General features: G+C 56.9%; 2 protein-coding genes across 3 annotated transcripts in view; both read left to right on the forward strand.

Moving 5' to 3' along the window:
* LOC125686205 (telomerase protein component 1-like) overlaps nucleotides 1–8,537 on the forward strand; it is a 59,850-nt gene extending 51,313 nt beyond the window's left edge. Inside the window, exons 12-15 of the mRNA XM_048929949.1 lie at nucleotides 1,025–1,155; nucleotides 1,453–1,600; nucleotides 5,259–5,440; nucleotides 8,458–8,537. Of these exons, the coding sequence (XP_048785906.1) occupies nucleotides 1,025–1,155; nucleotides 1,453–1,600; nucleotides 5,259–5,408 (429 nt within the window). The 3' untranslated portion in view covers nucleotides 5,409–5,440; nucleotides 8,458–8,537. The remainder of the gene's footprint in view (nucleotides 1–1,024; nucleotides 1,156–1,452; nucleotides 1,601–5,258; nucleotides 5,441–8,457) is intronic.
* Nucleotides 8,538–8,556: 19 nt separating this feature from the next.
* Nucleotides 8,557–22,598, forward strand: LOC125686213 (uncharacterized). Of its 2 annotated transcripts, XM_048929961.1 has the most exons (5): nucleotides 8,557–8,761; nucleotides 12,296–12,656; nucleotides 18,509–18,620; nucleotides 20,369–20,494; nucleotides 22,502–22,598. In XM_048929961.1, exons 1-5 carry the CDS (start codon nucleotides 8,605–8,607, stop codon nucleotides 22,568–22,570), a joined length of 825 nt encoding a protein of 274 aa, XP_048785918.1. In that variant the 5' UTR covers nucleotides 8,557–8,604; the 3' UTR covers nucleotides 22,571–22,598. The 2 variants fall into 2 exon arrangements, with proteins under 2 accessions (XP_048785918.1, XP_048785917.1); XM_048929960.1 differs by lacking the exon at nucleotides 8,557–8,761 and having other exon boundaries at nucleotides 12,075–12,656.
* Nucleotides 22,599–27,256: the final 4,658 nt, after the last annotated feature.

A 27,256-nucleotide genomic window follows, 5' to 3' on the forward strand; every position in this document is an offset into this window, starting at 1 on the left:
AATCCCAAACCGATCCCAGAAGTGCTGACCTTAGACCTCCCCCCCCCACCTCCCCATCCCGGAAGTGCTGACCTTAGCCCCGCCCCCAATACCGGAAGTGCTGCACCGTTAGCCACGCCCTCCACCCCCCAATCCAGAAGCGCTGCACTTTCCACACCCCACCCCCATCCCGGAAGTGCTGACTTTAGCCACGCCCCCAGGGCTTCCAGAAGTGCTGCACATTTCCCACCCCCCAATCCCGGAAGTGCTGACCTTAGCCCCGCCCCCCATCCCGGAAGTTCCACCCTTAACCACGCCCCCCATCCCGGAAGTGCCGACCATAGCCACGCCCCCAATACCGGAAGTGCTGCAACCTTAGCCACGCCCCCAACCCCCCAATCCGGAAGTGCTGCACTTTCCCCACCCCACCCCCATCCCTGAAGTGCCATCCTTAGCCCCACCCCCAATACCGGAAGTGCTGTAACCTTAGCCACGCCCCCCACCCCCCAATCCGGAAGTGCTGCACTTTCCCCACCCCACCCCCATCCCGGAAGTGCTGACCTTAGCCCCGCCCCCAATACCGGAAGTGCTGCAACCTTAGCCACGCCCCCCACCCCCCAATCCGGAAGTGCTGAGCTTTTCCCACCCCACCCCCATCCCGGAAGTGGTGACCTTTGCCCCGCCCCCCAGCTTCCAGAAGTGCTGCACGTTTCCCAACCCCCATTCCTGAAGTGCTGACCTTAGCTCCGCCCCCCATCCTGGAAGTTCCACCCTTAACCACGCCCCCCATCCCGGAAGTGCCGACCGTAGCCACGCCCCCAATACCGGAAGTGCTGCAACCTTAGCCACGCCCCCAACCCCCCAATCCGGAAGTGCTGAGCTTTTCCCACCCCACCCCCATCCCGGAAGTGCTGACCTTAGCCCCGCGCCCAATACCGGAAGTGCAGCACCCTTAGCCACGCCCCCCACCCCCCAATCCGGAAGTGCTGCACTTTCCCCACCCCACCCCCATCCCGGAAGTGCTGACCTTTGCCCCGCCCCCCAGCTTCCGGAAGTGCTGCTCACAGCCCCGCCCACCGTCCCCCGCCCTGCTGCAGCGGATCCTTCACCGATTGGCTGCTCGCCACGGCCCCGCCCTCTCGCTCTCATTGGCCGCCCTCAGCGTCGCCCCTTACGGTAAGCCCCGCCCTCTTCATTTCCATATGCAAATCAACCACACCAGGGGGAAAATCCTGCTTTTGACCAAAAACCTGCGGAATTTTGGGTCAGTTTTTCTCTTTCTTCTCCCCCCAAATGGCCACAATTCATATATTATTATCATTATCATATATTTGCATATAACACCATCATATGATGCGCACCAGACTCTCGCTAATTAGCATAACTTTGCGTACACCCCCTCTCCCACGGCATCAGGCAGATGCCGCCTTTGCTTTCTGCTGCTCATTAGCATGCATTTGCATCCCGGCGCAGGATTGGAGGAGGCGCAGCTGCTGCAGCTGCTGGGGGCGGAGCCTCGGCTGAGGGGCGGAGCCAAAACCACGTGGGAGGAAACCCTGCGGGCCCTGCGCCGAGCCAAGATGGCCGCCGAGATGTGGGGGCTGCTGAGGGACCTGCGATGGTGGGGGGCCGGGGGGCCTTAAACCCCATAGGGACCCCATAGGGACCCATAGGGACCCATAGCGACCCCATAAACCCCATATGGACCTATAGGGAACCCATAGAGACCCATAGCGACCTATAGGGACCCCATAAAACCCCATAAAACCCCATAGGGACCCATAGGGACCCATAACGACCTATAGGGACCCCATAAAACCCCATAGGGACCCCATAGGGACCCATAGGGACGAATAGGAACCCCATAAAACCCCATAGGGACCCATAGGGACCCATAGCGACCCCATAAACCCCATATGGACCTATAGGGAACCCATAGAGACCCATAGCGACTTATAGGGACCCCATAAAACCCCATAAACCTCATAGGGACCCATAGCGACCTATAGGGACCCCATAGGGACCCCATAAAACCCCATAGGGACCCCATAAACCCCATAGGGACCCATAGAGACCCCACAGGGACCCCATAAAAAACCCATAGGGACCCCATAAGCCCCATAGGAACCCCATAAAAACCCCATAGGGACCCATAGCGACCTATAGGGACCCCATAGGGACCCCATAAAAAACCCATAGGGACCCCATAAGCCCCATAGGGACCCATAGGGACCCCATAAAACCCCATAGGGACCCATAGAGACCCCATAGGGACCCCATAGAGACCCCATAGGGACCTCATAGGGACCCATAGCGACCCCATAAACCCCATATGGACCTATAGGGAACCCATAGAGACCCATAGCGACCTACAGGGACCCCATAAAACCCCATAAACCTCATAGGGACCCATAGGGACCCATAAACCCCATAGGGACCCACAGGGACCCCATAGAGACCCCATAGAGACCCCAAAAACCCCATAGGGACCCATAGGGACACCATAAAACACCATAGGGACCCCATAGGGACCCATAGTGACCTATAGGGACCCCATAGGGACCCATAGCGACCTATAGGGACCCCATAAAACCCCATAGAGACCCCATAGGGACCCATAGCAACCTATAGGGACCCCATAGGGACCTATAGGGTCCCCATAAAAACCCCATAGGGACCCCATAAAAACCTCATAGGGACCCATAGGGACCCCATAGAGACCCCATGGGGACCCCATAAGCCCCATAGGGACCCATAGCGACCTATAGGGACCCCATAAAACCCCATAGGGACCCCATAAGCCCCATAGGGACCCATAGGGACCCATAGGGACCCCATAAACCCCATAGGGACCCCATAAACCTCATAGGGACCCCATAAAACCCCATAGACACCCCATAAACCCCATAGGGACCCATAGGGACCCATAGGGACCCCATAAGCCCCATAGGGACCCTATAAACCCCATAGGAAATCATAGGGACCCATAGGGACCCCATAAAACCCCATAGACACCCCATAAACCCCATAGGGATCCATAGGGACCCATAGACACCCCATAAACCCCATAGGGACCCATAGGGACGAATAGGAACCCCATAAAAACCCCATAGGGATCCATAGGGACCCCATAAACCTGATAGGGACCCCATAAAAACCCCATAGGGACCCCATAAACCCCATAGGAACCCATAGGGACCCCATAAACCCCATAGGGACCCATAAAACCCCATAGGGAGCCATAGGGACCCCATGAAAACCCATAGGGATCCATAGGGAACCCATAAAAACCCCATAGGGACCCCATAAGCCCGATAAGGACCCATAGGGACCCCAAAAACCCCATAGGGACCCCATAAATCCCCATAGGGACCCCATAAAAACCCCATAGGGACCCACAGGGACCCCATAAAGACCCCATAGGGACCCATAGGGACCCCATAAACCCCATAGGGACCCATAAAAACCCCATAGGAGCCCATAGGGACCCCATAAACCCCATAGGGAATCATAGGGACCCATAGGGACCTCATAGGGACCCATAGGGACCCATAAAAACCCCATAGGGACCCATAGGGACCCATAGGGTCCCCATAAAACCCCATAGGGACCCCATAAACCCCATAGGGACCCATAGACCCCCCATAAAAACCCCATAGGGACCCATAGACACCCCATAAGAACCCCCTAGGGACACATAGGGACCCCCATTAAAACCCCATAACACCCCATAGAGACCTATAGGGACCCATAGGGACCCCATAGCGACCCCATAGCAACTCATAGGGACCCATAGGGACCGCATAAAAACCCCATAAATACCCCATAGGGACCCATAAAGACCCCATAAAACCCCATAGAGACCCCATGAGAACCCATAGGGATCCCATAAGCCCCATAGAGCCCCATAGAGATCCATAGAGACCCCAAAGAGACCCATAGGAAACCCAAAGACCCATAGAGCCTCATAGAGACCCATAGGGACCCCATAGAGACCCATAGAGCCCCATAGAGACCCCATAGAGACCCCATAGAGTAGCATAAAGACCCCATAAAACCCAATAGAGGCCCCATGAGGACCCATTGGGATCCCATAAGCCCCATAGAGCCCCATAGACATCCATAGAGACCCATAGAGACCCATAGAGACCCCATAGAGCCCCATAGTGACCCATAGAGACCCATAGAGACCCATAGAGCCCCATAGATCCCATAGAGACCCCATAGAGACCCATAGAGACCCATAGATCCCATAGAGACCCCATAGAGCCTCATAGAGCCTCATAGAGACCCATAGAGTCCCATAGAGACCCATAGAGACCCATAGAGCCCAATAGAGCACCATAGAGAACCATAGAGACCCCATAGAGACCCATAGAGACCCATAGAGACCCATAGAGACCCATAGAGCCTCATAGAGACCCATAGAGACCCATAGAGACCCCATAGAGCACCATAGAGACTCATAGAGACCCCATAGAGCCCCATAGACCCCATAGAGCCCCATAGAGACCCCATAGAGACCCCATAGAGCCCCATAGAGACCCCATAGAGACCCATAGAGACCCATAGAGACCCCATAGAGTCCCATAAAGACCCCATGAGGACCCATAGGGACTCCACAGAGACCCATAGAGCCCCATAGAGCCCCATAGAGCCCCATAGAGCCCCATAGAGACCCCATAGAGACCCATAAAGACCCCATAGAGACCCCATAGAGCCCCATAGACCCCATAGAGCCCCATAGAGACCCCATAGAGACCCCATAGAGACCCCATAGAGCCCCATAGAGACCCCATAGAGACCCATAGACCCCATAGAGACCCATAGAGCCCCATAGAGACCCCATAGAGACCCATAGAGACCCCATAGAGACCCCATAGAGACCCACAGAGACCCATAGAGCCCCATAGAGCCCCATAGAGCCCCATAGAGCCCCATAGAGACCCCATAGAGACCCATAAAGACCCCATAGAGCCCCATAGAGACCCCATAGAGCCCCATAGACCCCATAGAGCCCCATAGAGACCCCATAGAGACCCCATAGAGACCCCATAGAGCCCCATAGAGACCCCATAGAGACCCATAGACCCCATAGAGACCCATAGAGCCCCATAGAGACCCCATAGAGACCCATAGAGACCCCATAGAGACCCCATAGAGACCCATAGAGACCCCATAGAGACCCATAGAGCCCCATAGAGACCCCATAGAGACCCATAGAACCCCATGGATCCCATAGAGCCCCATGGAGCCCCATAGATCCCGCCCCCCCACAGGCTGCTGGAAGCATGCGGTGCCCCATTGGACACTCCTGGATCCCGCCTCTACCTCGCTGGCTCCCGATTGGTCGAAGCCGTCCAGACCTTCTTGAGGGCGGGGCCAAAGAAACGCCCCACCGCTGGCCACGCCCCTTCCGGCAGACGTGACGTCATGGCGACGGCAAGAATGCTATTGGCTGGTGAGAGCTGGGGGCGGGGACACTGGGACACTATGGGGCTCTATGGGGCTCTATGGGTCTCTATGGGTCCATATGGGGCTCTATGGGTCTCTATGGGTCTCTATGGGGCTCTGTGGAGTCCCTATGGGTCTCTATGGGTCCCTATGGGGCTCTGTGGGTCTCTATGGGTCTCTATGGGCTCTATGGGTCTCTATGGGTCTCTATGGGACTCTATGGGGCTCTATGGGGCTCTATGGGTCCCTATGGGGTATCTATGGGTCTCTGTGGGTCTGTATGGGCTCTATGGGTCCCTATGGGTCTCTATGGGACTCTATGGGGCTCTACGGGGTTCTATGGGTCCCTATAGGGCTGTATGGTGTTCCTATGGGTCTTTATGTGGCTCTATGGGTCTCTATGGGGTCTCTATGGGGCTCTATGGGGTCTCTATGGGTCTCTATGGGGCTCTATGGGGCTCTATGGGGTCTCTATGGGGTCTCTATGGGGCTCTATGGGGCTCTATGGGGCTCTATGGGTCTCTATGGGGTCTCTATGGGTCTCTATGGGGTCTCTATGGGTCTCTATGGGGCTCTATGGGGTCTCTATGGGTCTCTATGGGGCTCTATGGGGCTCTATGGGGTCTCTATGGGGTCTCTATGGGGCTCTATGGGGTCTCTATGGGTCTCTATGGGTCTCTATGGGGCTCTATGGGGTCTCTATGGGGTCTCTATGGGGTCTCTATGGGGTTTCTTTGGGGCTCTATGGGTTCCTATGGGGTCTCCATGGATTTCTATGGTCCCTATGTGTCTCTATGGGGCTCTATGGTGTTCCTATGGGTCTCTATGAGGCTCTATGGGGCACAATGGGGTCCCTATGGGTCTCTGTGGGTCTATAAGCATCCCTATGGGGTCCTATGGGTCTCTATGGGGTATCTGTGGGGCTCTATTGGGTTTCTATGGGGTCTCAATGGGGTTCTATGGGATCTTTATGGGGCTCTGTGGGTCTCTATGGGTCTCCATGGGGTTCTGTGGGGTCTCTGTGGGTCTCTATGGGTCTCTATGGGGCACTGGGGGGTCTCTACATGGCACTGTGGGGTTCTGTGGGTCTCTATAGGTCCCTATGATTCCCTATGGGTCTCTATGGGGTGCTATGGGTCTCTTTGGGTTGCTATTGATCTCTATTGGGTTTCTATGGGGTGCTATGGGGTGCTATGAGGCACTTATGGGGCACTGTGGTTCCCTATGGGTCTCCATGAGGTCTATGGGATCTATGGGGTCTCTGTGGGGCTCTTTGGGGTCTTATGGGGTTTCTATTGGGTTCTATGGGTCCCTATGGGTCTCTATAGGTCTCTATGGGTCTCTATAGGTCTCAGTGGGGCTCTATGGGGCTCTATAGGTCTCTATGGGTCTCCATGGGGTCTCTATGGGGCACTTTGGGGTCTCTATATGGCACTATGGGATTCTGTGGGTCTCCATGGGTCCCTATGATTCCCTATGGGTCCCTATGGGTCCCTATTGGGTTTCTATGGGTCCCTATGGGGTGCTATGGGGTCTCTATGGGGTGCTATGGGGCACTTATGGGGCACTTTTGGGGCACTGTGGTTCCCTATGGGTCTCTATGGGGTCTAAGGGATCTATGGGGTCTCTGTGGGGCTCTTTGGGGTCTTATGGGGTTTCTATTGGGTTCTATGGGTCCCTATGGGGCTCTATGGGTCCTTATGGGTCCCTATGGGGTTCTATGGATCTCTATGGGGTCTCTATAGGTCTCTATGGGGCACTATAGGGTTCTGTGGGTCTCTATGGGTCCCTATGGGTCCCTATTGGGTTTCTGTGGGACCCTATGGGGTGCTATGAGGCACTTATGGGGCACTGTGGTTCCCTACGGGTGTCTATGAGGTCTAAGGGTTCTATGGGGTCTCTGTGGGGCTCTTTGGGGTCTTATGGGGTCTCTATGTGTCCCTATGGGTCCCTATGGGTCCCTATGTGTCTCTATGGGTCTCTATGGGTCCCTATGGGTCTCTATGGGGTGCTATGGGTCCCTATGGGTCTCTGTAGGGTGCTATGGGGCGCTATGGGTCTGTATGGGGTCTCTATGGGCACTTATGGGGCACTGTGGTTCCATATGGGTCTCTATGGGGTTTATGGGATCTATGGGGTCTCTGTGGGGCTCTTTGGGGTCTCTATTGGGTTCTATGGGTCTCTATGGGTCCCTATGGGTCCCTATGGGTCCCTATGGGTCCCTGTGGGTCTCTGTGGTTCTCTGTGGGATCTCTATGGGTCCCAATGATCTCTATGGGGTTTTTATGGTGCACTGTGAGGCTTTATGGGGTCTCTATGGGTCCCAATGATTCCTTATGGGTCCCTATGAGTCTCTATGAGTCTCTATGGGTCCCTATGGGTCCTTTTGGGTCTCTATGGTTCCTATGGGTCCCTATGGTTCCCTATGGGTCTCTATGGGTCCCTATGGGTCCCAATGGGTCTCTATTGGTCTCTATGGGTCCCTATGGGTCCCTATGGGTCCCTATGGGTCCCTATGGGTCTCTATGGGTCCCTATGGGTCTCTATGGGTCTCTATGGGTCCCTATGGGTCCCTATGGGTCTCTATGGGTCTCTATGGGTCCCTATGGGGTCTCTATGGGTCTCTATGGGTCCCTATGGGTCCCTATGGGTCTCTATGGATCCCTATGGTTCCTTATGGGTCTCTATTGGTCTCTATGGTTCCTATGGGTCCCTATGGGTCCTTTTGGGTCTCTATGGTTCCTATGGGTCCCTATGGTTCCCTATGGGTCTCTATGGGTCCCTATGGGTCCCTATGGGTCTCTCTGGGTCTCTGTGGTCTCTATGGTTCCTATGGGTCCCTATGGGGTCTCTATGGGTCCCTGTGGTCTCTATGGGTCCCTATGGGTCCCTGTGGTCTCTATGGGTCCCTATGGGTCTCTATGTGTCTCTATGGGGTTCCTATGGGGCAGCCGTGGGCCCCAATCATTCCCCCCCATACCCATAAGCCCCGCCCCCCTCCCACCCTTCAACCAATCCTTGCAGGCCTGACTCTGCTCGCCGCCGACCCATTGGCTGACGGCAGCTTCCTGGGGGCGGAGCTTGAACACCTGGCTTTGCTACCGCGCCTTCTGGTTGGTCGACCTTTCCTTTGAGGGGCGGGGCTTGTAGGGGGAAGAGTGGGCGTGGCCAATGGGGGCGGTGGGCGGAGCTTGGTGCCCCACGTTTTGCCAGGCGGAGGCGGAGCTTTGGGGTCCTTTATGGGATCTGATCTGTGGGGCCGGATTCCTGCGCGCCCACGGGGAGCGCGGCGCCGTGGGGCTGCTGGTCCATGGGGCCGGGATGCTGGGTGAGTTATGGGGGGGGATGTGGGGCGGCTGTGGGGTCGCATGGGGTCTCTGTGGGGCTCTGTGGGTCTCTATGGGGGTCTGTGGGGCTCTATGGTGTCTCTATGGGGCTCTATGGGGCTCTATGGGGGTCTGTGGGGCTCTATGGGGCTCTATGGGGCTCTGTGGGGCTCTATGGGGCTCTATGGGTCTCTATGGGTCTCTATGGGTGTCTGTGGGGCTCTATGGGGCTCTATGGAGTCTCTATGGGGTTCTATGGGGCTCTATGGGGTCTCTGTGGGTCTCTATGGGTCTCTATGGGTCTTTGTGGGTCTCTATGCATCTCTATGGGTCTCTATGGGTCTCTACGGGGTTCTATGGTTCTCTATGGGTCTCTATGGGGTCTCTATGGGTCCCTATGGGTCTCTATGGGGCCTCTATGGAGCCTCTATGGGTCTCTATGGGGTATGTAGACCTCTATGGGGTCTCTATGGGGCACTATGGGGCTCTATGGGGTCTCTATGGGTTTTTGTGGGTCTCTATGGGTCTCTATGCGTCTCTATGGGGCTCTATGGGTCTCTATGGGGTATGTAGATCTCTATGGGGTCTCTATGGGGCTCTATGGGTCTCTATGGGTCTCTGTGGGGCTCTATGGGGTCTCTGTGGGTCTCTATGGGGCTCTATGGGGCTCTATGGGGTATGTAGATCTCTATGGGGTCTCTATGGGGCACTATGGGTCTCTATGGGTCTCCATGCATCTCTATGGGTCTCTATGGGTCTGTCTGGGGCCTCTATGGGGTCTCTATCAGGCTCTAAGGGGTCTCTATGGGTCTCTATGCGTCTCTATGGGGTTCTATGGGTCTTTGTGGGTCTCTATGGGGTCTCTATGGTTCTCTATGGGTCACTATGTGTCTCTATGGGTCTCTATGGGGAGCTATTGCACTCTATGGGCTCTATGGGGTCTGTGCATCTCTATGGGTCTCTATGGGTCGCCATGGGTCTCTATTAGTCTCTGTCTGTTCCTATGGGTCCCGATGATTCCCTCTGGGTCTCTATGGGTCTCTATGGGGCTATAAGTATCCCTATGGGGTCTCTATGGGTCTCTGTGGGTCGTTCGGGGTCTCTGTGGGGTCGCTATGGGGCTGTGTGGATCCTTGTGGGGTGGTATGGGGTCTTGTGGGGTCTCGTGCAGGCTCTATGGGGCTCTATGGGGCTCTATGGGGCTCTATGGGGCTCTATGGGGTTTCTATGGGTCCTTATGGTTCCCTATGGGTCTCTATGTGATTCTATGGGTCTCTATGGGTCCCTATGGTTCCCTATGGGTCTCTACGGGTCTCTATGGGTCACTGTGGGGTCTCTATGGGTCTCTAAGGGTCCTTATGGGGTCCCTGTGGGTCTCCATGGGTCCCTATGGGGCTCTATGGGTCCCTATGGGGTCCCTGTGGGGCTCTATGGGTCCCTGTTGGGTCTCTGTGGGTCCCTGTGGGTCACTATGGATTTCTATGGGTCCCTTTTGGTCTCTATGGGGCTCTATGGGGTCCTTATGGTTCACTATGGGTCCTTATGGGTCCTTTATGGGTCCATATGGGGGTCTATGGGGCTCTGTGGGTCCCTATGGGTCTCTATGTGATTCTATGGGTCTCAATGGGTCCCTATGGTTCCCTATGGGTCTCCATGGGTCCCTATGGGTCTCTATGGATTTCTGTGGGTTGCTATGGGTCCCTTTTGGTCTCTATGGGTCTCTATGTCTGCCTATGGGTCCCTATGAGTCCCTATGGGTCTCTACAGGTCCCTATGGGTCTCTATGGGGTCTCTATGGGTCTCTATGGGGTCTCTATGGGTCTCTATGGGTCTCTATGGGTTCCTATGGGTTCCTATGGGTCTCTATGGGTCTCTATGGGTCTCTATGGGTTCCTATCGGTTCCTATGGGTCTCTATGGGTTCCTATTTGTCCCTATGGGTCCCTATTGGTCTCTATGGGTCTCTATGGGTCCCTATGGTCCCTATGGGTCCCTGTGGGTCTCTATGGGTCTCTATGGGTCCCTATGGGACTCTATGGGTCTCTATGGGTCCCTATGGTTCCCTATGGGTCTCTATGGGGCTCCATGGGTCCCTATTGCTCCCTTTGGGGCTCTATGGGGCTCTGTGGGTCTCTGTGGGTCTCTATGGGTCCCTATGGGTCTCTATCGGGTCTCTATGGGTTCCTATGGGGCTCTATGGGTCCCTATGGGTCCCTATGGCTCCCTATGGGTGCCTATGGGGCTCTGTGGGTCTCTATGGGTCCCTATGGGTCTCCATGGGTCCCTATTGCTCCCTATGGCTCCCTATTGCTCCCTATGGCTCCCTATGGGTCTCTATGGGTCTCTGTGGGTCTCTATGGGTTCCTATGGGTTCCTATGGGTCCCTATGGGTCCCTATGGGTCTCTATGGGGTCTCTATGGGTCTCTATGGGTCCCTATGGTTCCCTATGGGTCTCTATGGGGCACCATGGGTCCCTATTGCTCCCTATGGCTCCCTATGGGTCTCTGTGGGTTCCTATGGGTCCCTATGGGTCCCTATGGGTCTCTATGTGTCTCTATGGGGCCCTGTGGGTCTCTCTGGGTCTCTATGGGTCTCTATGGGTCCCTATGGCTCCGTATGGCTCCCTATGGGTCTCTATGGGTCTCTATGGGTCCCTATGGGTCTCTATGGGTCTCTATGGGTCTCTATGGGTCCCTATGGGTCTCTATGGGGTTCCTATGGGTCTCTATGGGGTCTCTATGGGTCCCTATGGGTCTCTATGGGTTCCTATGGGTCTCTATGGGGTTCCTATGGGTCTCCATGGGTCCCTATTGCTACCTATGGCTCCCTATGGGGCTCTATGGGGCTCTGTGGGTCTCTATGGGTCGCTATGGGTCTCTATGTGTTCTCCATGGGGTCTCTATTTGTCTCTATGGGTCCCTATGGGTCCCTATGGGTCTCTATGGGGTCCCTATGGGTTCCTATGGGTTCCTATGGGTTCCTATTGCTCCCTATGTCTCCCTATGGGTCTCTGTGTGTCTCTATGGGTCCCTATGGGTCCTATGGGTCCCTGTGGTCTTTATGGGTTCCCTATGGGTCTCTATGGGTCTCTATGGGGTCTCTATGGGTCTCTGTGGGTCTCTATGGGTTCCTATGGGTCTCTATGGGTCTCTATGGGTCTCTATGGGTCTCTATGGGTTTCTATGGGTCTCTATGGGTTCCTATGGGTCCCTATGGGTCTCTATGGGTCTCTATGGGGCTCTATGGGTGTCTGTGGGTCTCTATGGGTCTCTATGGGTCCCTATGGGTCCCTATGGGTCTCTATGGGTTCCTATGGGTCTCTATGGGTTCCTATGTGTCTCTATGGGGTCTCGATGGGTCTCTATGGGTCTCAGTCCCTATGGTTCCCTATGGGTCGCTATGGTTCCCTATGGGTCGCTATGGGTCTCTATGGGTCGCTATGGGTCCCTATGGGTCCCTATGGGTCTCTATGGGGTCTCTATGGGTCCCTATGGTCCCTATGGTCCCTATGGGTTTCTCTGGCTCCCACCCCACAGTTCCCGCTCAGCGCTGTGGGGTTTTCCACGCTGTGGGGCTGCCCTCCCTGCTGAGCACTTTGAACGCCGCCGTGGGGCTGATGGAGGAGCTGCGATCTGTGGGGCAGGAGGAGCTGCTGCCCATCGAGCCGCCCCGCAGCCCCACATCTGTGGGGCGGGAGGACCCGCTTATGGGGCGGGAGGACCCGCTTATGGGTCTGGGAGAGCCACTTGTAGGGCGGGAGGCTCTACTTGTGGGGCTGGCACAGGTGGTGGCCAACTCTGCCCCCCAGTGCCCCCTGCGGCCCCACAGCCGCCGCCTCCTGCCCCATAGCGGGCACCGTTTGCTGCTGGGCCCCACTGAGGACGCCCTGACCCACAAGTGAGTACGGAAATATGGGGCTCTATGGGGTCTCTATGGGGTCTCTATGGGGCGCTATGGGGTGCTATGGGGGCTCTGTGGGGCACTATGGGGTGTTGTGGTGTTTCTATGGGGCGCTATGGGGTTCTGTGGGGTCAGTGGGGCGCTATGGGGTTCTGTGGGAGATATGGAGCTCTATGGGGTTCTATGGGGTTTCTATGGGGTTTCTATGGGGCTCTATGGGGTTTCTATGGGGTTCTATGGGGCACTGTGGGGCTCTATGGGGTGCTATGAGGTTTCTATGGGGCTCTATGGGTTCATTGGGGTTCCGTTGGGGTCTATGTGTTCCCTATGGGGGCTCTATGGGGATCTATGGGGCGCTGTGGGGTGCCATGGGTCACAGTGGGGCTCGGTGGGGTCTCTATGGGGTCTCTATGGGGTCTCTATGGGGTGCTATGGGGCGCTGTGGGTCTCTGTGGATCTTGATGGGTCTCTATGGGGTCTCTATGGGTGCCTATGGGGTTCTGTGGGTCACAGTGGGGCTCTATGGGGTTGGTGGGGTTCCATTGGGGTCTATGGGTTCCCTATAGGCGCTCTATGGGGCCCTATGGGGTGCTGTGGGTCACAGTGGGGCTCAATGGAGGTCTGTGGGTCTCAGTGGGGCGCTGTGGGTCTCTGTGGATCTCAATGGGTCTCTATGGGGCTCTATGGGGCCTGTCTGGGGCGCTATGGGGTGCTATGGGGCTCTATAGGGGTACTGTGGGGCACTATGGGGTGCTGCAGTGTTTCTATGGGGCGCTATGGGGCTCTGTGGGAGAGTATGGAGCTCTATGGGGCACAGTGGGGCTCTATGGGGCTCTATGGGGTTTCTATGGGGCACTGTGGGCTCTATGGAGTGCTATGAGGTTTCTGTGGGGTGCTGTGGGGCACTGTGGGTCACAGTGGGGCTCTATGGGGTCAGTGGGGTTCCATTGGGGTCTATGGGTTCCCTATGGGGGCTCTATGGGGATCTATGGGGCACTGTGTGGTGCCATGGGTCACAGTGGGGTCTATGGGGCTCTATGGGTCTCTATGGGTCTTTACTGAGTTCTATGGGGTGCTATGGGGTGCTATGGGGTAAGTGGGCTCTATGGGAGTCTATGGGGTGCTGTGGGTCACAGTGGGGCTCAGTGGAGGTCTGTGGGTCTCAGTGGGGCGCTGTGGGTCTCTGTGGATCTCAGTGGGTCTCTATGGGTCTCTATGGGGTCTCTATGGGGTCTCTATGGGGCACTATAGGGTCTCTATGGGGCGCTATGGGGTGCTATAGGGCTCTGTGGGGCACTATGTGGTGCTGCGGTGTTTCTATGGGGCTCTATGGAGTTCTGTGGGGTCAGTGGGGCGCTATGGGGTTCTGTGGGAGATATGGAGCTCTATGGGGTTCTATGGGGCTCTATGGGGTTTCTATGGGGTTTCTATGGGGCACTGTGGGGCTCTATGGGGTGCTATGAGGTTTCTATGGGGTCTCTATGGGGCTCTATGGGTGCTATGGGGTTTCTGTGGGGCTCTATGGGGTCAGTGGGGTTCCATTGGGGTGTATGGGTTCCCTATGGTGGCTCTATGGGGATCTATGGGGCGCTGTGGGGTGCCATGGGTCACAGTGGGGCTCGCTGGGGTCTCTATGGGGTCTCTGTGGGGTGCTATGGGGTTTCTGTGGGGCTCTATGGGGTCAGTGGGCTTCATTGGGGTCTATGGGTTCTCTATGGGTCTCTATGGGTCTTTACTGAGTTCTATGGGGTGCTATGGGGTGCTATGGGGTGCTATGGGGTGCTATGGGGTAAGTGGGCTCTATGGGGGTCTATGGGGTGCTGTGGGCCTCAGTGGGGTGCTGTGGGTCTCTGTGGATCTCAATGGGTTTCTATGGGGCTCTATGGAGCGCTGTGGGGTGCCGTGGGTCACAGTGGGGCTCTGTGGGGTATCTACGGGTCTCTATGGGTCTCTATGGGGCACAGTGGGGCTCTTTGGGGTCTCTATGGGGCGCTATGGGGCTCTGTGGGGTCTCTATGTGTCTCTATGGGTCTCTATGGGGCACAGTGGGGTTCTATGGGGTTCTATGGGGCTCTGTGGGTCTCTATGGGGCTCTGTGGTGCCCTATGGCTCTCCATTGATCTCTATGGGGCTCTATGGTCTCTATCCCCCCCTGGTGGCCGAAAGTGGCAGCGCACTCGGTGTCCCTTTGGTGCCCATTGGTTCCCGTTGATGCCCATTGATGCCCATTGGTTCCCATTGATGCCCATTGGTTCCCATTGACGCCCATTGACTCCCATTGGTTCCCATTGGTTCCCATTGGTTCCCATTGGTTCCCATTGATGCCCATTGATGCCCATTGATGCCCATTGGTTCCCATTGACTCCCATTGGTTCCCATTGGTTCCCATTGATGCCCATTGACTCCCATTGACGCCCATTGACTCCCATTGATGCCCATTGACTCCCATTGGTTCCCATTGGTTCCCATTGGTTCCCATTGATGCCCATTGACTCCCATTGGTTCCCATTGACGCCCATTGGTTCCCATTGACGCCCATTGGTTCCCATTGGTTCCCATTGGTTCCCATTGGTTCCCATTGACTCCCATTGATGCCCATTGACTCCCATTGATGCCCATTGGTTCCCATTGGTTCCCATTGACTCCCATTGATGCCCATTGGTTCCCATTGGTTCCCATTGATGCCCATTGGTTCCCATTGACTCCCATTGATGCCCATTGATGCCCACTGATGCCCATTGGTTCCCATTGGTTCCCATTGGTTCCCATTGGTTCCCATTCATGCCCACTGACGCCCATTGGTTCCCATTGGCCCTCAGTGGCGCCCCCTGGTGGCCATTGGTTCCCATTGGTTCCCATTGATACCCATTGGTTCCCATTGATACCCATTGGTTCCCGTTGAGGCCCATTGGTTCCTACTGTTTCCCATTGGTTCCCATTGGTTCCCATTGGTGCCCCATGGTGGCCATTGCTTTCCGTTGACGTTTATTGTTTCCCATTGGTTCCCATTGGCTCCAATTGGTTCCCATTGGCTCCATTGGAGCTCTGTGGTGCCCCCTGCTGCTCATTGATGCCCATTGGTTCCCATAGATGCCCATTGGTTCCCGTTGGTTCCATTGGCGCTCAGTGGTGCCCCCTGGTGTCCACTGGTTCCCATTGGCTCTGATTGGATCCCATTGGCACCGATTGGTTTCCATTCTTTCCCATTGGTCCCCATTGGTTCCATTGGTGCTCAGTGGTGCTCCCCAGTGCCCATTGGTTCCCATTGGTGCTCATTGGTTCCCAGTGACACCCATTGGCTCCCATTGGTTCCCGTTGATTCCCATTGGTGCCCATTAACTCTCAGTGGCGCCCCCTGGTGGCCATTGTTTCCCATTGGTTCCCGTTGAGGCCCATTGGTTCCCGTTGAGGCCCATTGGTTCCTACTGTTTCCCATTGGTGCCCATTGGTGCCCATTGGTACTCAGTGGCGCCCCCTGGTGGCCATTGGTTCCCATTGGTTCCCATTGATACCCATTGGTTCCCGTTGAGGCCCATTGGTTCCTACTGTTTCCCATTGGTGCCCATTGGTGCCCATTGGTACTCAGTGGCGCCCCCTGGTGGCCATTGTTTCCCATTGGTTCCCATTGTTTCCCATTGGTGCCCATTGGTTCCCGTTGGTTCCCACTGGTTCCCATTGGTTCCATTGGCGCTCAGTGGTGCCCCCTGGTGCCCATTGGTTCCCATTGGCTCCTATTGGCTCCCATTGGCACCGATTGGTTTCCATTCTTTCCCATTGGTCCCCATTGGTTCCTTTTATGCTCAGTGGTGCCCCCCAGTGCCCATTGGTTCCCGTTGACACCCATTGGCTCCCATTGGTTCCCGTTGGTTCCCATTGGTGCCCATTCGCTCTCAGTGGTGCCCTCTAGTGGCCATTGGTTCCCATTGGTTCCATTGGGGTTCGGTGGCGTTCCCTGGTTCCCATTGGTTCCCATTGGTTCCACTGAAGCTCAGTGGTGCCCCCTGCTGGCCGTTGGTGCCCATTGGTGCCCATTGGTGCCACTGATGCCCATTGGTTCCCATTGGTTCCCATTGTTTCCCATTGGTCCCATTGGTGCTCAGCGGTGCCCCCCAGTGCCCATTGGTTCCCATTGGTTCCCATTGATGCCCATTGGCTCCCATTGGTGCCCATTGGTGCCCATTAACTCTCAGTGGTGCCCCCTGGTGGCCATTGGTTCCCATTGGCTCTGATTGGATCCCATTGGCACTGATTGGTTTCCATTCTTTCCCATTGGTCCCCAATGGTTCCCTTGGTGCTCAGTGGTGCCCCCCGGTGGCCATTGGTTCCCATTGGCTCCCATTGGTTCCCATTGATTCCATTGGTGCTCAGTGGTGCTCCCCAGTGCCCATTGGTTCCCATTGGTGCTCATTGGTTCCCGTTGACACCCATTGGCTCCCATTGGTTCCCGTTGGTTCCCATTGGTGCCCACTCGCTCTCAGTGGTGCCCTCTCGTGGCCATTGGTTCCCATTGGTTCCATTGGGGTTCAGTGGCGTTCCCTGGTTCCCATTGGTTCCCATTGGTTCCATTGAAGCTCAGTGGTGCCCCCTGCTGGCCATTGGTGCCCATTGGTTCCCACTGATGCCATTGGTGCTCATTGATGCCCCCTGGTGGCCATTGGTTCCCACTGACACCCATTGGTTCCCATTGGCCCTCAGTGGCGCCCCCTGGTGGCCATTGGTTCCCATTGGTTCCCGTTGAGGCCCATTGGTTCCCGTTGAGGCCCATTGGTTCCTACTGTTTCCCATTGGCTCCCATTGGTGCTCAGTGGTGCCCCATGGTGGCCATTGCTTTCCGTTGACGTTTATTGTTTCCCATTGGTTCCCATTGGTTCCCATTGGCTCCCATTGTTTCCCATTGGTTCCCATTGGCTCTCATTGGCGCCCATTAGTTCCCATTGGTTCCCATTGGAGCTCTGTGGTGCCCCCTGCTGCCCATTGATGCCCATTGGTTCCCATTGGTTCCCATTGGTTCCCATTGACTCCCATTGATGTCCATTGGTTCCCATTGGTTCCCATTGGTTCCCATTGGTTCCCATTAACGCCCATTGGTTCCCCTTGGTGCCAGTGGCACTCAGTGGTGCCCCCTGGTGGCCATTGGTTCCCATTGGCTCCTATTGGATCCCATTGGCACCGATTGGTTTCCATTCTTTCCCATTGGTCCCCAATGGTTCCATTGGTGCTCAGTGGTGCCCCCCAGTGCCCATTGGTTCCCATTGACACCCATTGGCTCCCATTGGTTCCCGTTGGTTCCCATTGGTGCCCACTCGCTCTCAGTGGTGCCCTCTAGTGGCCATTGGTTCCCATTGGTTCCATTGGGGCTCAGTGGCGTTCCCTGGTTCCCATTGGTTCCCATTGGTTCCATTGGAGCTCTGTGGTGCCCCACGGTTCCCATTGGTTCTCATTGGTGCCCATTGGTTCCATTAGCACTCAGTGGTGCCCCCTGGTGTCCATTGGTTCCTATTGGTGCCCATTGGCTCTCACTGGTGCCCCCTGCTGGCCATTGGTTCCCATTGGTTCCCATTGGTTCCGTTGGTGCTCAGTGGTGCCCCCTGCTGGCCATTGCTTCCCATTGGTTCCCATTGGTGCCCATTGGTTCCATTGGGGTTCAGTGGTGCCCCCTGGTGGCCATTGGTTCCCATTGGTTCCCATTGACGCCCATGGGTTCCCATTGGTTCCCATTGGTGCTCATTGGCTCTCACTGGTGCCCCCTGCTGGCCATTGGTTCCCATTGGTCCCCATTGACGCCCATGGGTTGCCATTGGTTCCCATCGGTTCCATTGGCGCTCAGCGGTGCCCCCCGGTGGCCGCAGGTGGCAGCGCAGGCTGTCGGTGTCCCCGCGCTGTTTGTCCCTTTGGTTCCCATTGGTCGCCGTCGGCAGCGCTGAGGGCCGCGTGAAGCTGCTGGAGGCGGGCAGCGGGCAGGTGAGGAACTGGGAGGGACTGGGAGGGACTGGGAGGAACTGGGGGGGGACTGGGAGGGACTGGGAGGGAATGGGGGGGACTGGGAGGGATTGGGAGGAACTGGGAGGAGACTGGGAGGGAATGGGGGGGACTGGGAGGGAATGGGGGGGCAACTGGGAGGGACTGGGATGGACTGGGCCCATACTGGGCCATACTGGGACATATTGGGACAAACTGGGATGTACTGGTTTACACTGGGATATACCGGCCCATATTGCTACCGTACTGGTTCCTACTGGTCCTCACTGGTTCCTACTGGACCATACTGGTCCATACTGGTCCCTACTGGTCCCTACTGGTCCATACTGGCCCATACTGGTCCCTACTGGTCCATACTGGCCCCTACTGGTCCATACTGGCCCATACTGGTCCATACTGGTCCATACTGGTCCATACTGGTCTGTATTGTTCAATATTGGTCCATACCGGTCCATACAGATCCATACTGGTCCATACTGGTCTGTATTGTTCGATATTGGTCCATACTGGCCCATACCGCTCCACACTGATCCTTACTGGTCCATACTGGTCTGTATTTCTCCATACTGGTTTCCACCGATTTCTATTTGTCCATACTGGTCCCTACTATTCCATACTGCTCCATACTGCTCCATACTGGTCCATACTGGTCCATACTGGTCCATACTGGTCCGTACTGGTTCATACTGGTCCATACTGGTTTATACTGGTCCATACTGGTCTGTACTGGTCTGTACTGGTCCATACGGGTTCGTACTGGTCCGTATTGTTCTATATTGGTCCATACTGGCCCCTACTGGTTAGTACTGGTTTATACTGGTTTATACTGGTCCGTACGGGTCCATACTGGTCCGTACTGGTTTATACTGGTCCGTACTGGTTCATACTTCTTCATACTGGTCCATACTGGTTTACACTGGTCCATACTGGTTTATACTGGTTCATACTGGTCCGTACTGGTCCATACTGGTCCATACTGGTCCATACTGGTTCCATACTGGTTCCATACTGGTCCGTACTGGTCTGTACTGGTCCGTACTGGTCCATACTGGTCCATACTGGTCCATACTGGTCCGTACTGGTCCGTACTGGTCCATACTGGTTTATACTGGTCCATACTGGTTTATACTGGTCCGTACTGGTCCATACTGGTCCGTACTGGTCCGTACTGGTCCATACTGGTTTATACTGGTCCATACTGGTTTATACTGGTCCGTACTGGTCCATACTGGTCCGTACTGGTCCGTACAGGTCCATACTGGTCCATACTGGTTTATACTGGTCCATACTGGTCCATACTGGTTTGTACTGGTCCGTACTGGTCCGTACTGGTCCGTACTGGTCCATACTGGTCCATACTGGTTCCATACTGGTTCCGTACTGGTCCGTACTGGTCCGTACTGGTCCATACTGGTCCATACTGGTCCATACTGGTCTGTACTGGTCCGTACTGGTCCATACTGGTTTATACTGGTCCATACTGGTTTATACTGGTCCGTACTGGTCCATACTGGTCCGTACTGGTCCGTACAGGTCCATACTGGTTTATACTGGTCCATACTGGTTTATACTGGTCCATACTGGTCCGTACTGGTCCCATACTGGTCCATACTGGTTTGTACTGGTCCGTACTGGTCCGTACTGGTCCGTACTGGTCCATACTGGTCCGTACTGGTCCATACTGGTCCATACTGGTCCATACTGGTCCATACTGGTCCGTACTGGTGCAGGAGGTGCAGGAGGTTCCAGCCACATGCGGCGCAGTGACGGCCGTGGGTTTCATCAGCAGCGACCGCATCGCCGTGGGGGGGAGCGGGGGGCGGCGTGGAGCTGTGGGACCTCAGGGGGGGCAGCAGGTGAGAGAGGGGGGCGATGGGGGGCTCCATGGGGGGCTGGGGGGCTGGGGGGCTCTATGGGGCTGGATGGGGCACTGTGGGTCACTATGGGTCTCTATGGGTCTCTATGGGTATCTGTGGGTCTCTGTGGGTCTCTATGGGGCTCTATGGTTTCCTATGGGTCTCTATGGTCCCTATGGGTCCTTATGGGTCCCTATGGGGCTCCATGGGTCCCTATGGGGCTCTATGGGATCTTATGGGTCTCTATGGGTCTCTATGGTTCTCTGTGAGTCCCTATGGGTCTCTGTGGGGTCTCTATGGGTCCCTATGGGTCCCATTGGGTCTCTATGGGTCTCCATGGGTCCCTGTGGGTCTCTCTGGGTCTCTCTGGGTCTCTATGGTTCCCTATGGGTCTCTATGGGTCTCCATGGGTCCCTATGGGTCTCTATGGGTCCCTATGGGTCTCTATGGGTCTCTATGGGTCCCTATTGGTCCCTATGGGTCCCTATGGGTCCCTATGGGTCTCTATGGGTCCCTATGGGTCCCTATGGGTCTCTATTGGTCCCTATGTATCCCTATGGGTCTCTATGGGTCTCTATGGGTCCCTATGGGTCCCTATTGGTCCCTATGGGTCTCTATGGGTCTCTATGGGTCCCTATGGGTCCCTATTGGTCCCTATGGGTCCCTATGGGTCTCTATGGGTCTCTATGGGTCCCTATTGGTCCCTATGGGTCTCTATGGGTCCCTATGGGTCCCTATTGGTCCCTATGGGTCTCTATGGGTCCCTATGGGTCCCTATGGGTCTCTCTGGGTCCCTATGGGTCCCTATGTGTCCCTATGGGTCTCTATGGGTCCCTATGTGTCCCTATGGGTCTCTATGGGTCCCTATGGGTCGTTATGGGGTCTCTGTGGGTCTCTATGGTTTCCTCTGGATCCCTATGGATCCCTATGGGGTCTCTATGGGTCCCTATGGGGTCTCTATGGGTCTCTTTGGGGTCTCTATGCATCCCTATGGGTCTCTGTGGAGCTCTATGAAGTCTCTATGGGGCTCTGTGTGGTGCTGTGGGGCTCTATGGGTCCCCATGGGTCTCTATGGGTCTCTGTGGGTCCTTATGGGTCTCTACGGGGTATGTGGGGTTCTGTGGGGCTCAATGAGTCTTTATGGGTCCCTATGGGTCTTGATGAGGTCTCTATGGGGCTCTGTGGGTCTCTGGGATCTCTATGGGTCACTGTGGGTATCTGTCTGTCCTTATGGGGTCTCTATGGGGTCTCTATGGGTCCCTATGGGGTCCCTATGGAGTCCCTATGGGGTCTCTATGGGTCTCTATGGGTCTCTCTGGGGCTCCATGGGTCTCTATGGGTCTCTATGGGTCCCTATGGGTCCCTATGGGTCCCTATGGGTCCCTATGGGTCCCTGTGGGTCTCTATGGGTCTCTATGGGTCTCTGTGAGTCTCTATGGGACCCTATGGTCGCTATGTGTCCCTATGGGTCCCTATGGGTCCCTGTGAGTCTCTATGGGTCTCTATGGGTCGCTATGGGTCTCTATGGGTCCTTGTGTGTCTCTATGGGTCCCTATTGGTCCCTATGGGTCTCTATGGGTCTCTATGGGTCCCTATGGGTCTCTATGGGTCCCTATGGGTCCCTATGGGTCTCTATGGGGCTCTATGGGGTGCCTATGGGTCTCTATGGGTCCCTATGTGTCCCTATGCGTCCCCATGGTCGCTATGGGTCTCTATGGGTCTCTATGGGTCCCTATGGGTCTCTATGGGTCCCTATGGGTCCCTATGGGTCTCTATGGGTCGCTATGGGTCTCTATGGGTCCTTGTGTGTCTCTATGGGTCCCTATTGGTCCCTATGGGTCTCTATGGCTCTCTATGGGTCCCTATGGGTCTCTATGGGTCCCTATGGGTCCCTATGGATCTCTATGGGGCTCTATGGGGTGCCTATGGGTCTCTATGGGTCCCTATGGGTCCCTATGGGTCCCCATGGTCGCTATGGGGCTGACGCCGTGGGTTCGGTGGCTGCAGGCTGTGGGCAGCTGTGGGGCACAGCGGCGCCGTGACGGCACTGCAGGGCCAGCAGGGGGAGCTGGGTGAGCGGCTCTGCCGATGGGAGCCTGGTGGTGAGTGGGGGGGTGTGGGGCTGGGGGGGGGGGGGGGGGTTATGGGGTGGTTATGGGGTGGGTATGGGGTGGGGATGGGGTTATGGGGTGGTTATGGGGTGGTTATGGGGAGGTTATGGGGGTGGTTATGGGGGTGGGTATGGGGTGGGGATGGGGGTGGTTATGGGGTTATGGGGTGGTTATGGGGTGGGGAGGGGGTTATGGGGTGGGTATAGGGTGGTTATAGGGTTATGGGGTGGTTATGGGGTCGTTATGGGGTGGTTATGGGGTGGTTATGGGGTTGTGGCGTGGTTATGGGGTTATGGGGTGGTTATGGGGTGGTTATGGGGTTATGGGGTGGTTATGGGGTGGGGATGGGGTTATGGGGTGGTTATGGGGTGGTTATGGGGTTATGGGGTGGGTATGGGGTGGTTATAGGGTTATGGGGTGGGGATGGGGTTATGGGGTGGGTATGGGGGTGGTTATGGGGTGGTTATGGGGTGGTTATGGGGTTATGGGGTGGTTATGGGGTGGGGATGCAGTTATGGGGTGGGGAGGGGGTTATGGGTGGGTATGGGGTGGTTATGGGGTGGGGATGGGGTTATGGGGTGGTTATGGGGTGGGGATGGGGTTATGGGGTTATGGGATGGGGATGGGGTTATGGGGTGGTTATGGGGTTATGGGGTGGGGAGGGGGTTATGGGGTATGAGGTTATGGGGTGGTTATGGGTTGGTTATGGGGTGGGGATGAGGTTATGGGGTGGGGATGGGGTGGGGATGGGGTTATGGGGTGGGGATGGGGTGGTTATGGGGTGGGGAAGGGGTTATGGGGTGGTTATGGGGTGGTTATAGGGTTATGGGGTGGTTATGGGGTTATGGGGTGGGTATAGGGTGGTTATAGGGTTATGGGGTGGTTATGGGGTGGGGATGGGGTTATGGGGTGGTTATGGGGTGGTTATAGGGTTATGGGATGGGGATGGGGTTATGGGGTGGTTATGGGGTGGTTATGGGGTGGGGAGGGGGTGGGGATGAGGTTATGGGGTGGGGATGGGATGGGGATGGGGTTATGGGGTGGTTATGAGGTGGTTATGGGGTCGTTATGGGGTGGGGAGGGGGTTATGGGGCGGTTATGGGGTGGGGAAGGGGTTATGGGGTGGTTATGGGGTGGATATGGGGTGGTTATGAGGTCGTTATGGGGGTGGTTATGGGGTGGTTATGGGGTCTAGGCGTGGTATGGGTGGGGATGGGGTGGTTATGGGGTGGGTCATGGGGTGATGGGGGTTATGGGAGCTATGGGGCGATGGGGTTTGGGGTTATGTGGGTTCTGGGCTCCTTATGGGGTGATGGGATCGTTATTATGGGGTTCTGGGTTGGGATCGCAGGGTTGGGGTCTTTATGGGGTTTTTTTTGGGGGGGGTCTCCACCCTTTGCCTCCTTCGCAGCCCATCCAGCAGGGGGCGCAGCAGCGCCCGCACGGCGCGGCGCAGAGCGGGGAGCTCAGAGGAGGCGGGCGGCCGCTGGGCGGGGGAGCAGCGGGCGGGGGGCGGCTGGGGGGGAAGGGGGGACGTGGGGAACCCCAAAAGGACCCCAAATAACCCCAAAACCGCCCCAAATAACCCCAAAACCACCCCAAATAACCCCAAATAACCCCAAAAGGTCCCAAAAGGACCCCAAATAACCCCAAAACCGCCCCAAATAACCCCAAATAGCCCCAAATGGCCCCAAATGGCCCCAAATGGACCCCAAATGGCCCCAAAGGAACCACGAATGGACCCCAAATGGCCCCAAAAGGGCACCTAAAGGACCCTAAAATGGCCCCAAATAACCCCCAAACGGCCCCAAATGGCCCCAAAAGGACCCCAAAAGAACCCCAAAACACCAAAGGAACCCCAAACAGACACCAAGTGGCCCCAAAAGGACCCCAAATAACCCCAAATGGCCCCAAATAACCCCAAATGGACCCCAAATGGCCCCAAAGGAACCAGGAACGGACCCCCAAAGTCCTCCAACCCCCCTCAAAGTCCTCCAACACCCCCCCAAACACCTCCAACGGACCCCCAACACCCCCAAAGTCCTCCAACACCTCCTGAAAGTCCTCCAACACCTCCAACAGCCCCAAAGTCCTCCAACACCCCAACAAAGTCCTCCAACCCCCCCCAAAGTCCTCGCAACACCCCCCAAAGTCCTCCAACACCCCCAAAGTCCTCCAACGCCTCCAACACCCCCCCAAAGTCCTCCAACCCCCCTCAAAGTCCTCCAACCCCCCCCAAAGTCCTCCAACACCCCCCCAAAGTCCTCCAACCCCCTCCAAAGTCCTCCAACACCCCCCAAAGTCCTCCAACACCCCTCAAAGTCCTCCAACACACCCCCAAACACCTCCAACGGACCCCCAACACACCCCAAAGTCCTCCAACACCTCCTGAAAGTCCTCCAACACCTCCAACAGCCCCAAAGTCCTCCAACACCCCAACAAAGTCCGCACCAACACCCCCCAAAGTCCTCCAACCCCCCTCAAAGTCCTCCAATACCCCAACAAAGTCCTCCAACCCCCCCCAAAGTCCTCCAACACCCCCCCAAAGTCCTCCAACGCCCCCAAAGTCCTCCAACCCCCCCCAAAGTCCTCCAACACCCCCCAAAGTCCTCCAACACCCCCCCAAAGTCCTCCAACGCCCCCCAAAGTCCTCCAACACCTCCAACACCCCCCCAAAGTCCTCCAACCCCCCCCAAAGTCCTCCAACACCCCCAAAGTCCTCCAACCCCCCCCAAAGTCCTCCAACACCCCCAAAGTCCTCCAACACCTCCCAAAGTCCTCCAACCCCCCCCAAAGTCCTCCAACACCCCTCAAAGTCCTCCAACACCCCCCCAAAGTCCTCCAACCCCCCCCCAAAGTCCTCCAACACCCCCCCCAAAGTCCTCCAAACCCCCCCAAAGTCCTCCAACACCCCCAAAGTCCTCCAACCCCCCAACGAAGTCCTCCAACACCCCCCCAAAGTCCTCCAACCCCCCCAACGAAGTCCTCCAACACCCCCCCAAAGTCCTCCAACCCCCCAACGAAGTCCTCCAACACCCCCCCAAAGTCCTCCAACGCCCCCAAAGTCCTCCAACACCCCCCAAAGTCCCTCCAACACCTCCAACACCCCCCCCAAAGTCCTCCAACCCCCCCCCAAAGTCCTCCAACACCCCCAAAGTCCTCCAACCCCCCCCAAAGTCCTCCAACCCCCCCAAAGTCCTCCAACCCCCCCAAAGTCCTCCAACCCCCCCCCAAAGTCCTCCAACACCTCAACAAAGTCCTCCAACCCCCCTCAAAGTCCTCCAACCCCCCAACAAAGTCCTCCAACCCCCCCCAAAGTCCTCCAACCCCCCCCAAAGTCCTCCAACACCCCCCCAAACACCTCCAACGCTTCATCGAAGTCCTCCAACGGCCCCCCAAAGTCCTCCAACACCCCCAAAGTCCTCCAACACCCCCAAAGTCCTCCAACCCCCCCCCAAAGTCCTCCAACTCCTCACCAAACCCCCCCGCCCCCCCCCCCCCCCCCCCCATTACCGGTGCTGTGGGGCTGGAAGGGGTCGCGGTGTTGGAGGACCAGGAAGAGGAGGAGGCGCAGGGGGCGGCTGTTGGGCCCAGCCCGGGGTCCTCCAATGGGTGCAGCGTGAAGGCGGCGTCGGGGGGGGGCAAATCTGGGGGGGGGGGGGGGGGGGGATAGGGACCCATAGAGCCTCCATGGCACCCATGGGTGGCACCCATAGAGCTCCCAGGAGAACCCAAAGGCCCCACAGACCCCCCATAGCACCCATGGGTGGGATCCATTGACCCCACAACTGCCCCATAGCACCCATGGGTGCCCCCCCCAATGCTTACCTTCCCCCCCCCACCCATGGGTGGCACCCATAGACCCACATCCCTCCATATGGCACCCATGGCTGGGACCCACTGACCCCCACATCTGCCCCATAGCACCCATGGGTGGGTCCCACCAGAGACCCACATCTGCCCCATAGCACCCATGGGTGCCCCCCACCCCCAATGCTTACCTTCCCCCCCCCACCCAATGGGTGGCACCCATAGACCCACATCCCTCCATATGACACCCATGGCTGGGACCCACTGACCCCACATCTGCCCCATAGCACCCATGGGTGCCCCCCACCCCCAATGCTTACCTTCCCCCCCCCACTCATGGGTGGCACCCATAGACCCACATCCCTCCATATGGCACCCATGGCTGGGACCCATAGATCCTCCCACAGGCCCTCCACCCCCCATAGCACCCATGGGTGCCCCCCCCCCAATGCTTACCTTCCCCCCCCCACCCATGGGTGGCAGCTCTGGACGCCCCACCCCAAGCTCCCCCAATCCGCCATCCAGGCCGGGTTTTGCCAGCAGCCGTCGCGGCCCCACTTGGGGGGCAGCCCCATAGGATCGAACCAATAGATGTGAGCCGGCCGTTAAGGGACACAGCACCCATGGGTGGCACCCACACAGCCCCCCCCCCCCCCCATAGCACCCAACGACCCCATAGACCCCCCCCCATAGCACCCAGAAGTGAGACCCATAGACCACAAATCCTCCCCACAGCACCCATGGGTGGGACCCATAGACCCCCAATAGCACCCATGGGCGTCCCCCTGTCCTCCCATGGCACCCCTGGTTGCCCCCTGCCCCCTATAGCACCCATGGACGC

This window comes from Lagopus muta, chromosome 33 (assembly GCF_023343835.1).
Source record: "Lagopus muta isolate bLagMut1 chromosome 33, bLagMut1 primary, whole genome shotgun sequence".
NCBI classification, from domain to species: Eukaryota; Metazoa; Chordata; class Aves; order Galliformes; family Phasianidae; genus Lagopus; species Lagopus muta.

What these genes read in the sequence shown, in the direction of transcription:
- LOC125686213 (XM_048929960.1), top strand. Translation starts at nt 12,082, where the DNA reads ATGGGTTCCTATGTGTCTCTATGGGGTCTCGATGGGTCTCTATGGGTC. An exon ending in GAGGACGCCCTGACCCACAA is followed by an intron (nt 12,657 to 18,508) that starts GTGAGTACGGAA and finishes CGGTGGCCGCAG; the next exon opens with GTGGCAGCGCAGGCTGTCGG. An exon ending in TGGAGGCGGGCAGCGGGCAG is followed by an intron (nt 18,621 to 20,368) that starts GTGAGGAACTGG and finishes GTACTGGTGCAG; the next exon opens with GAGGTGCAGGAGGTTCCAGC.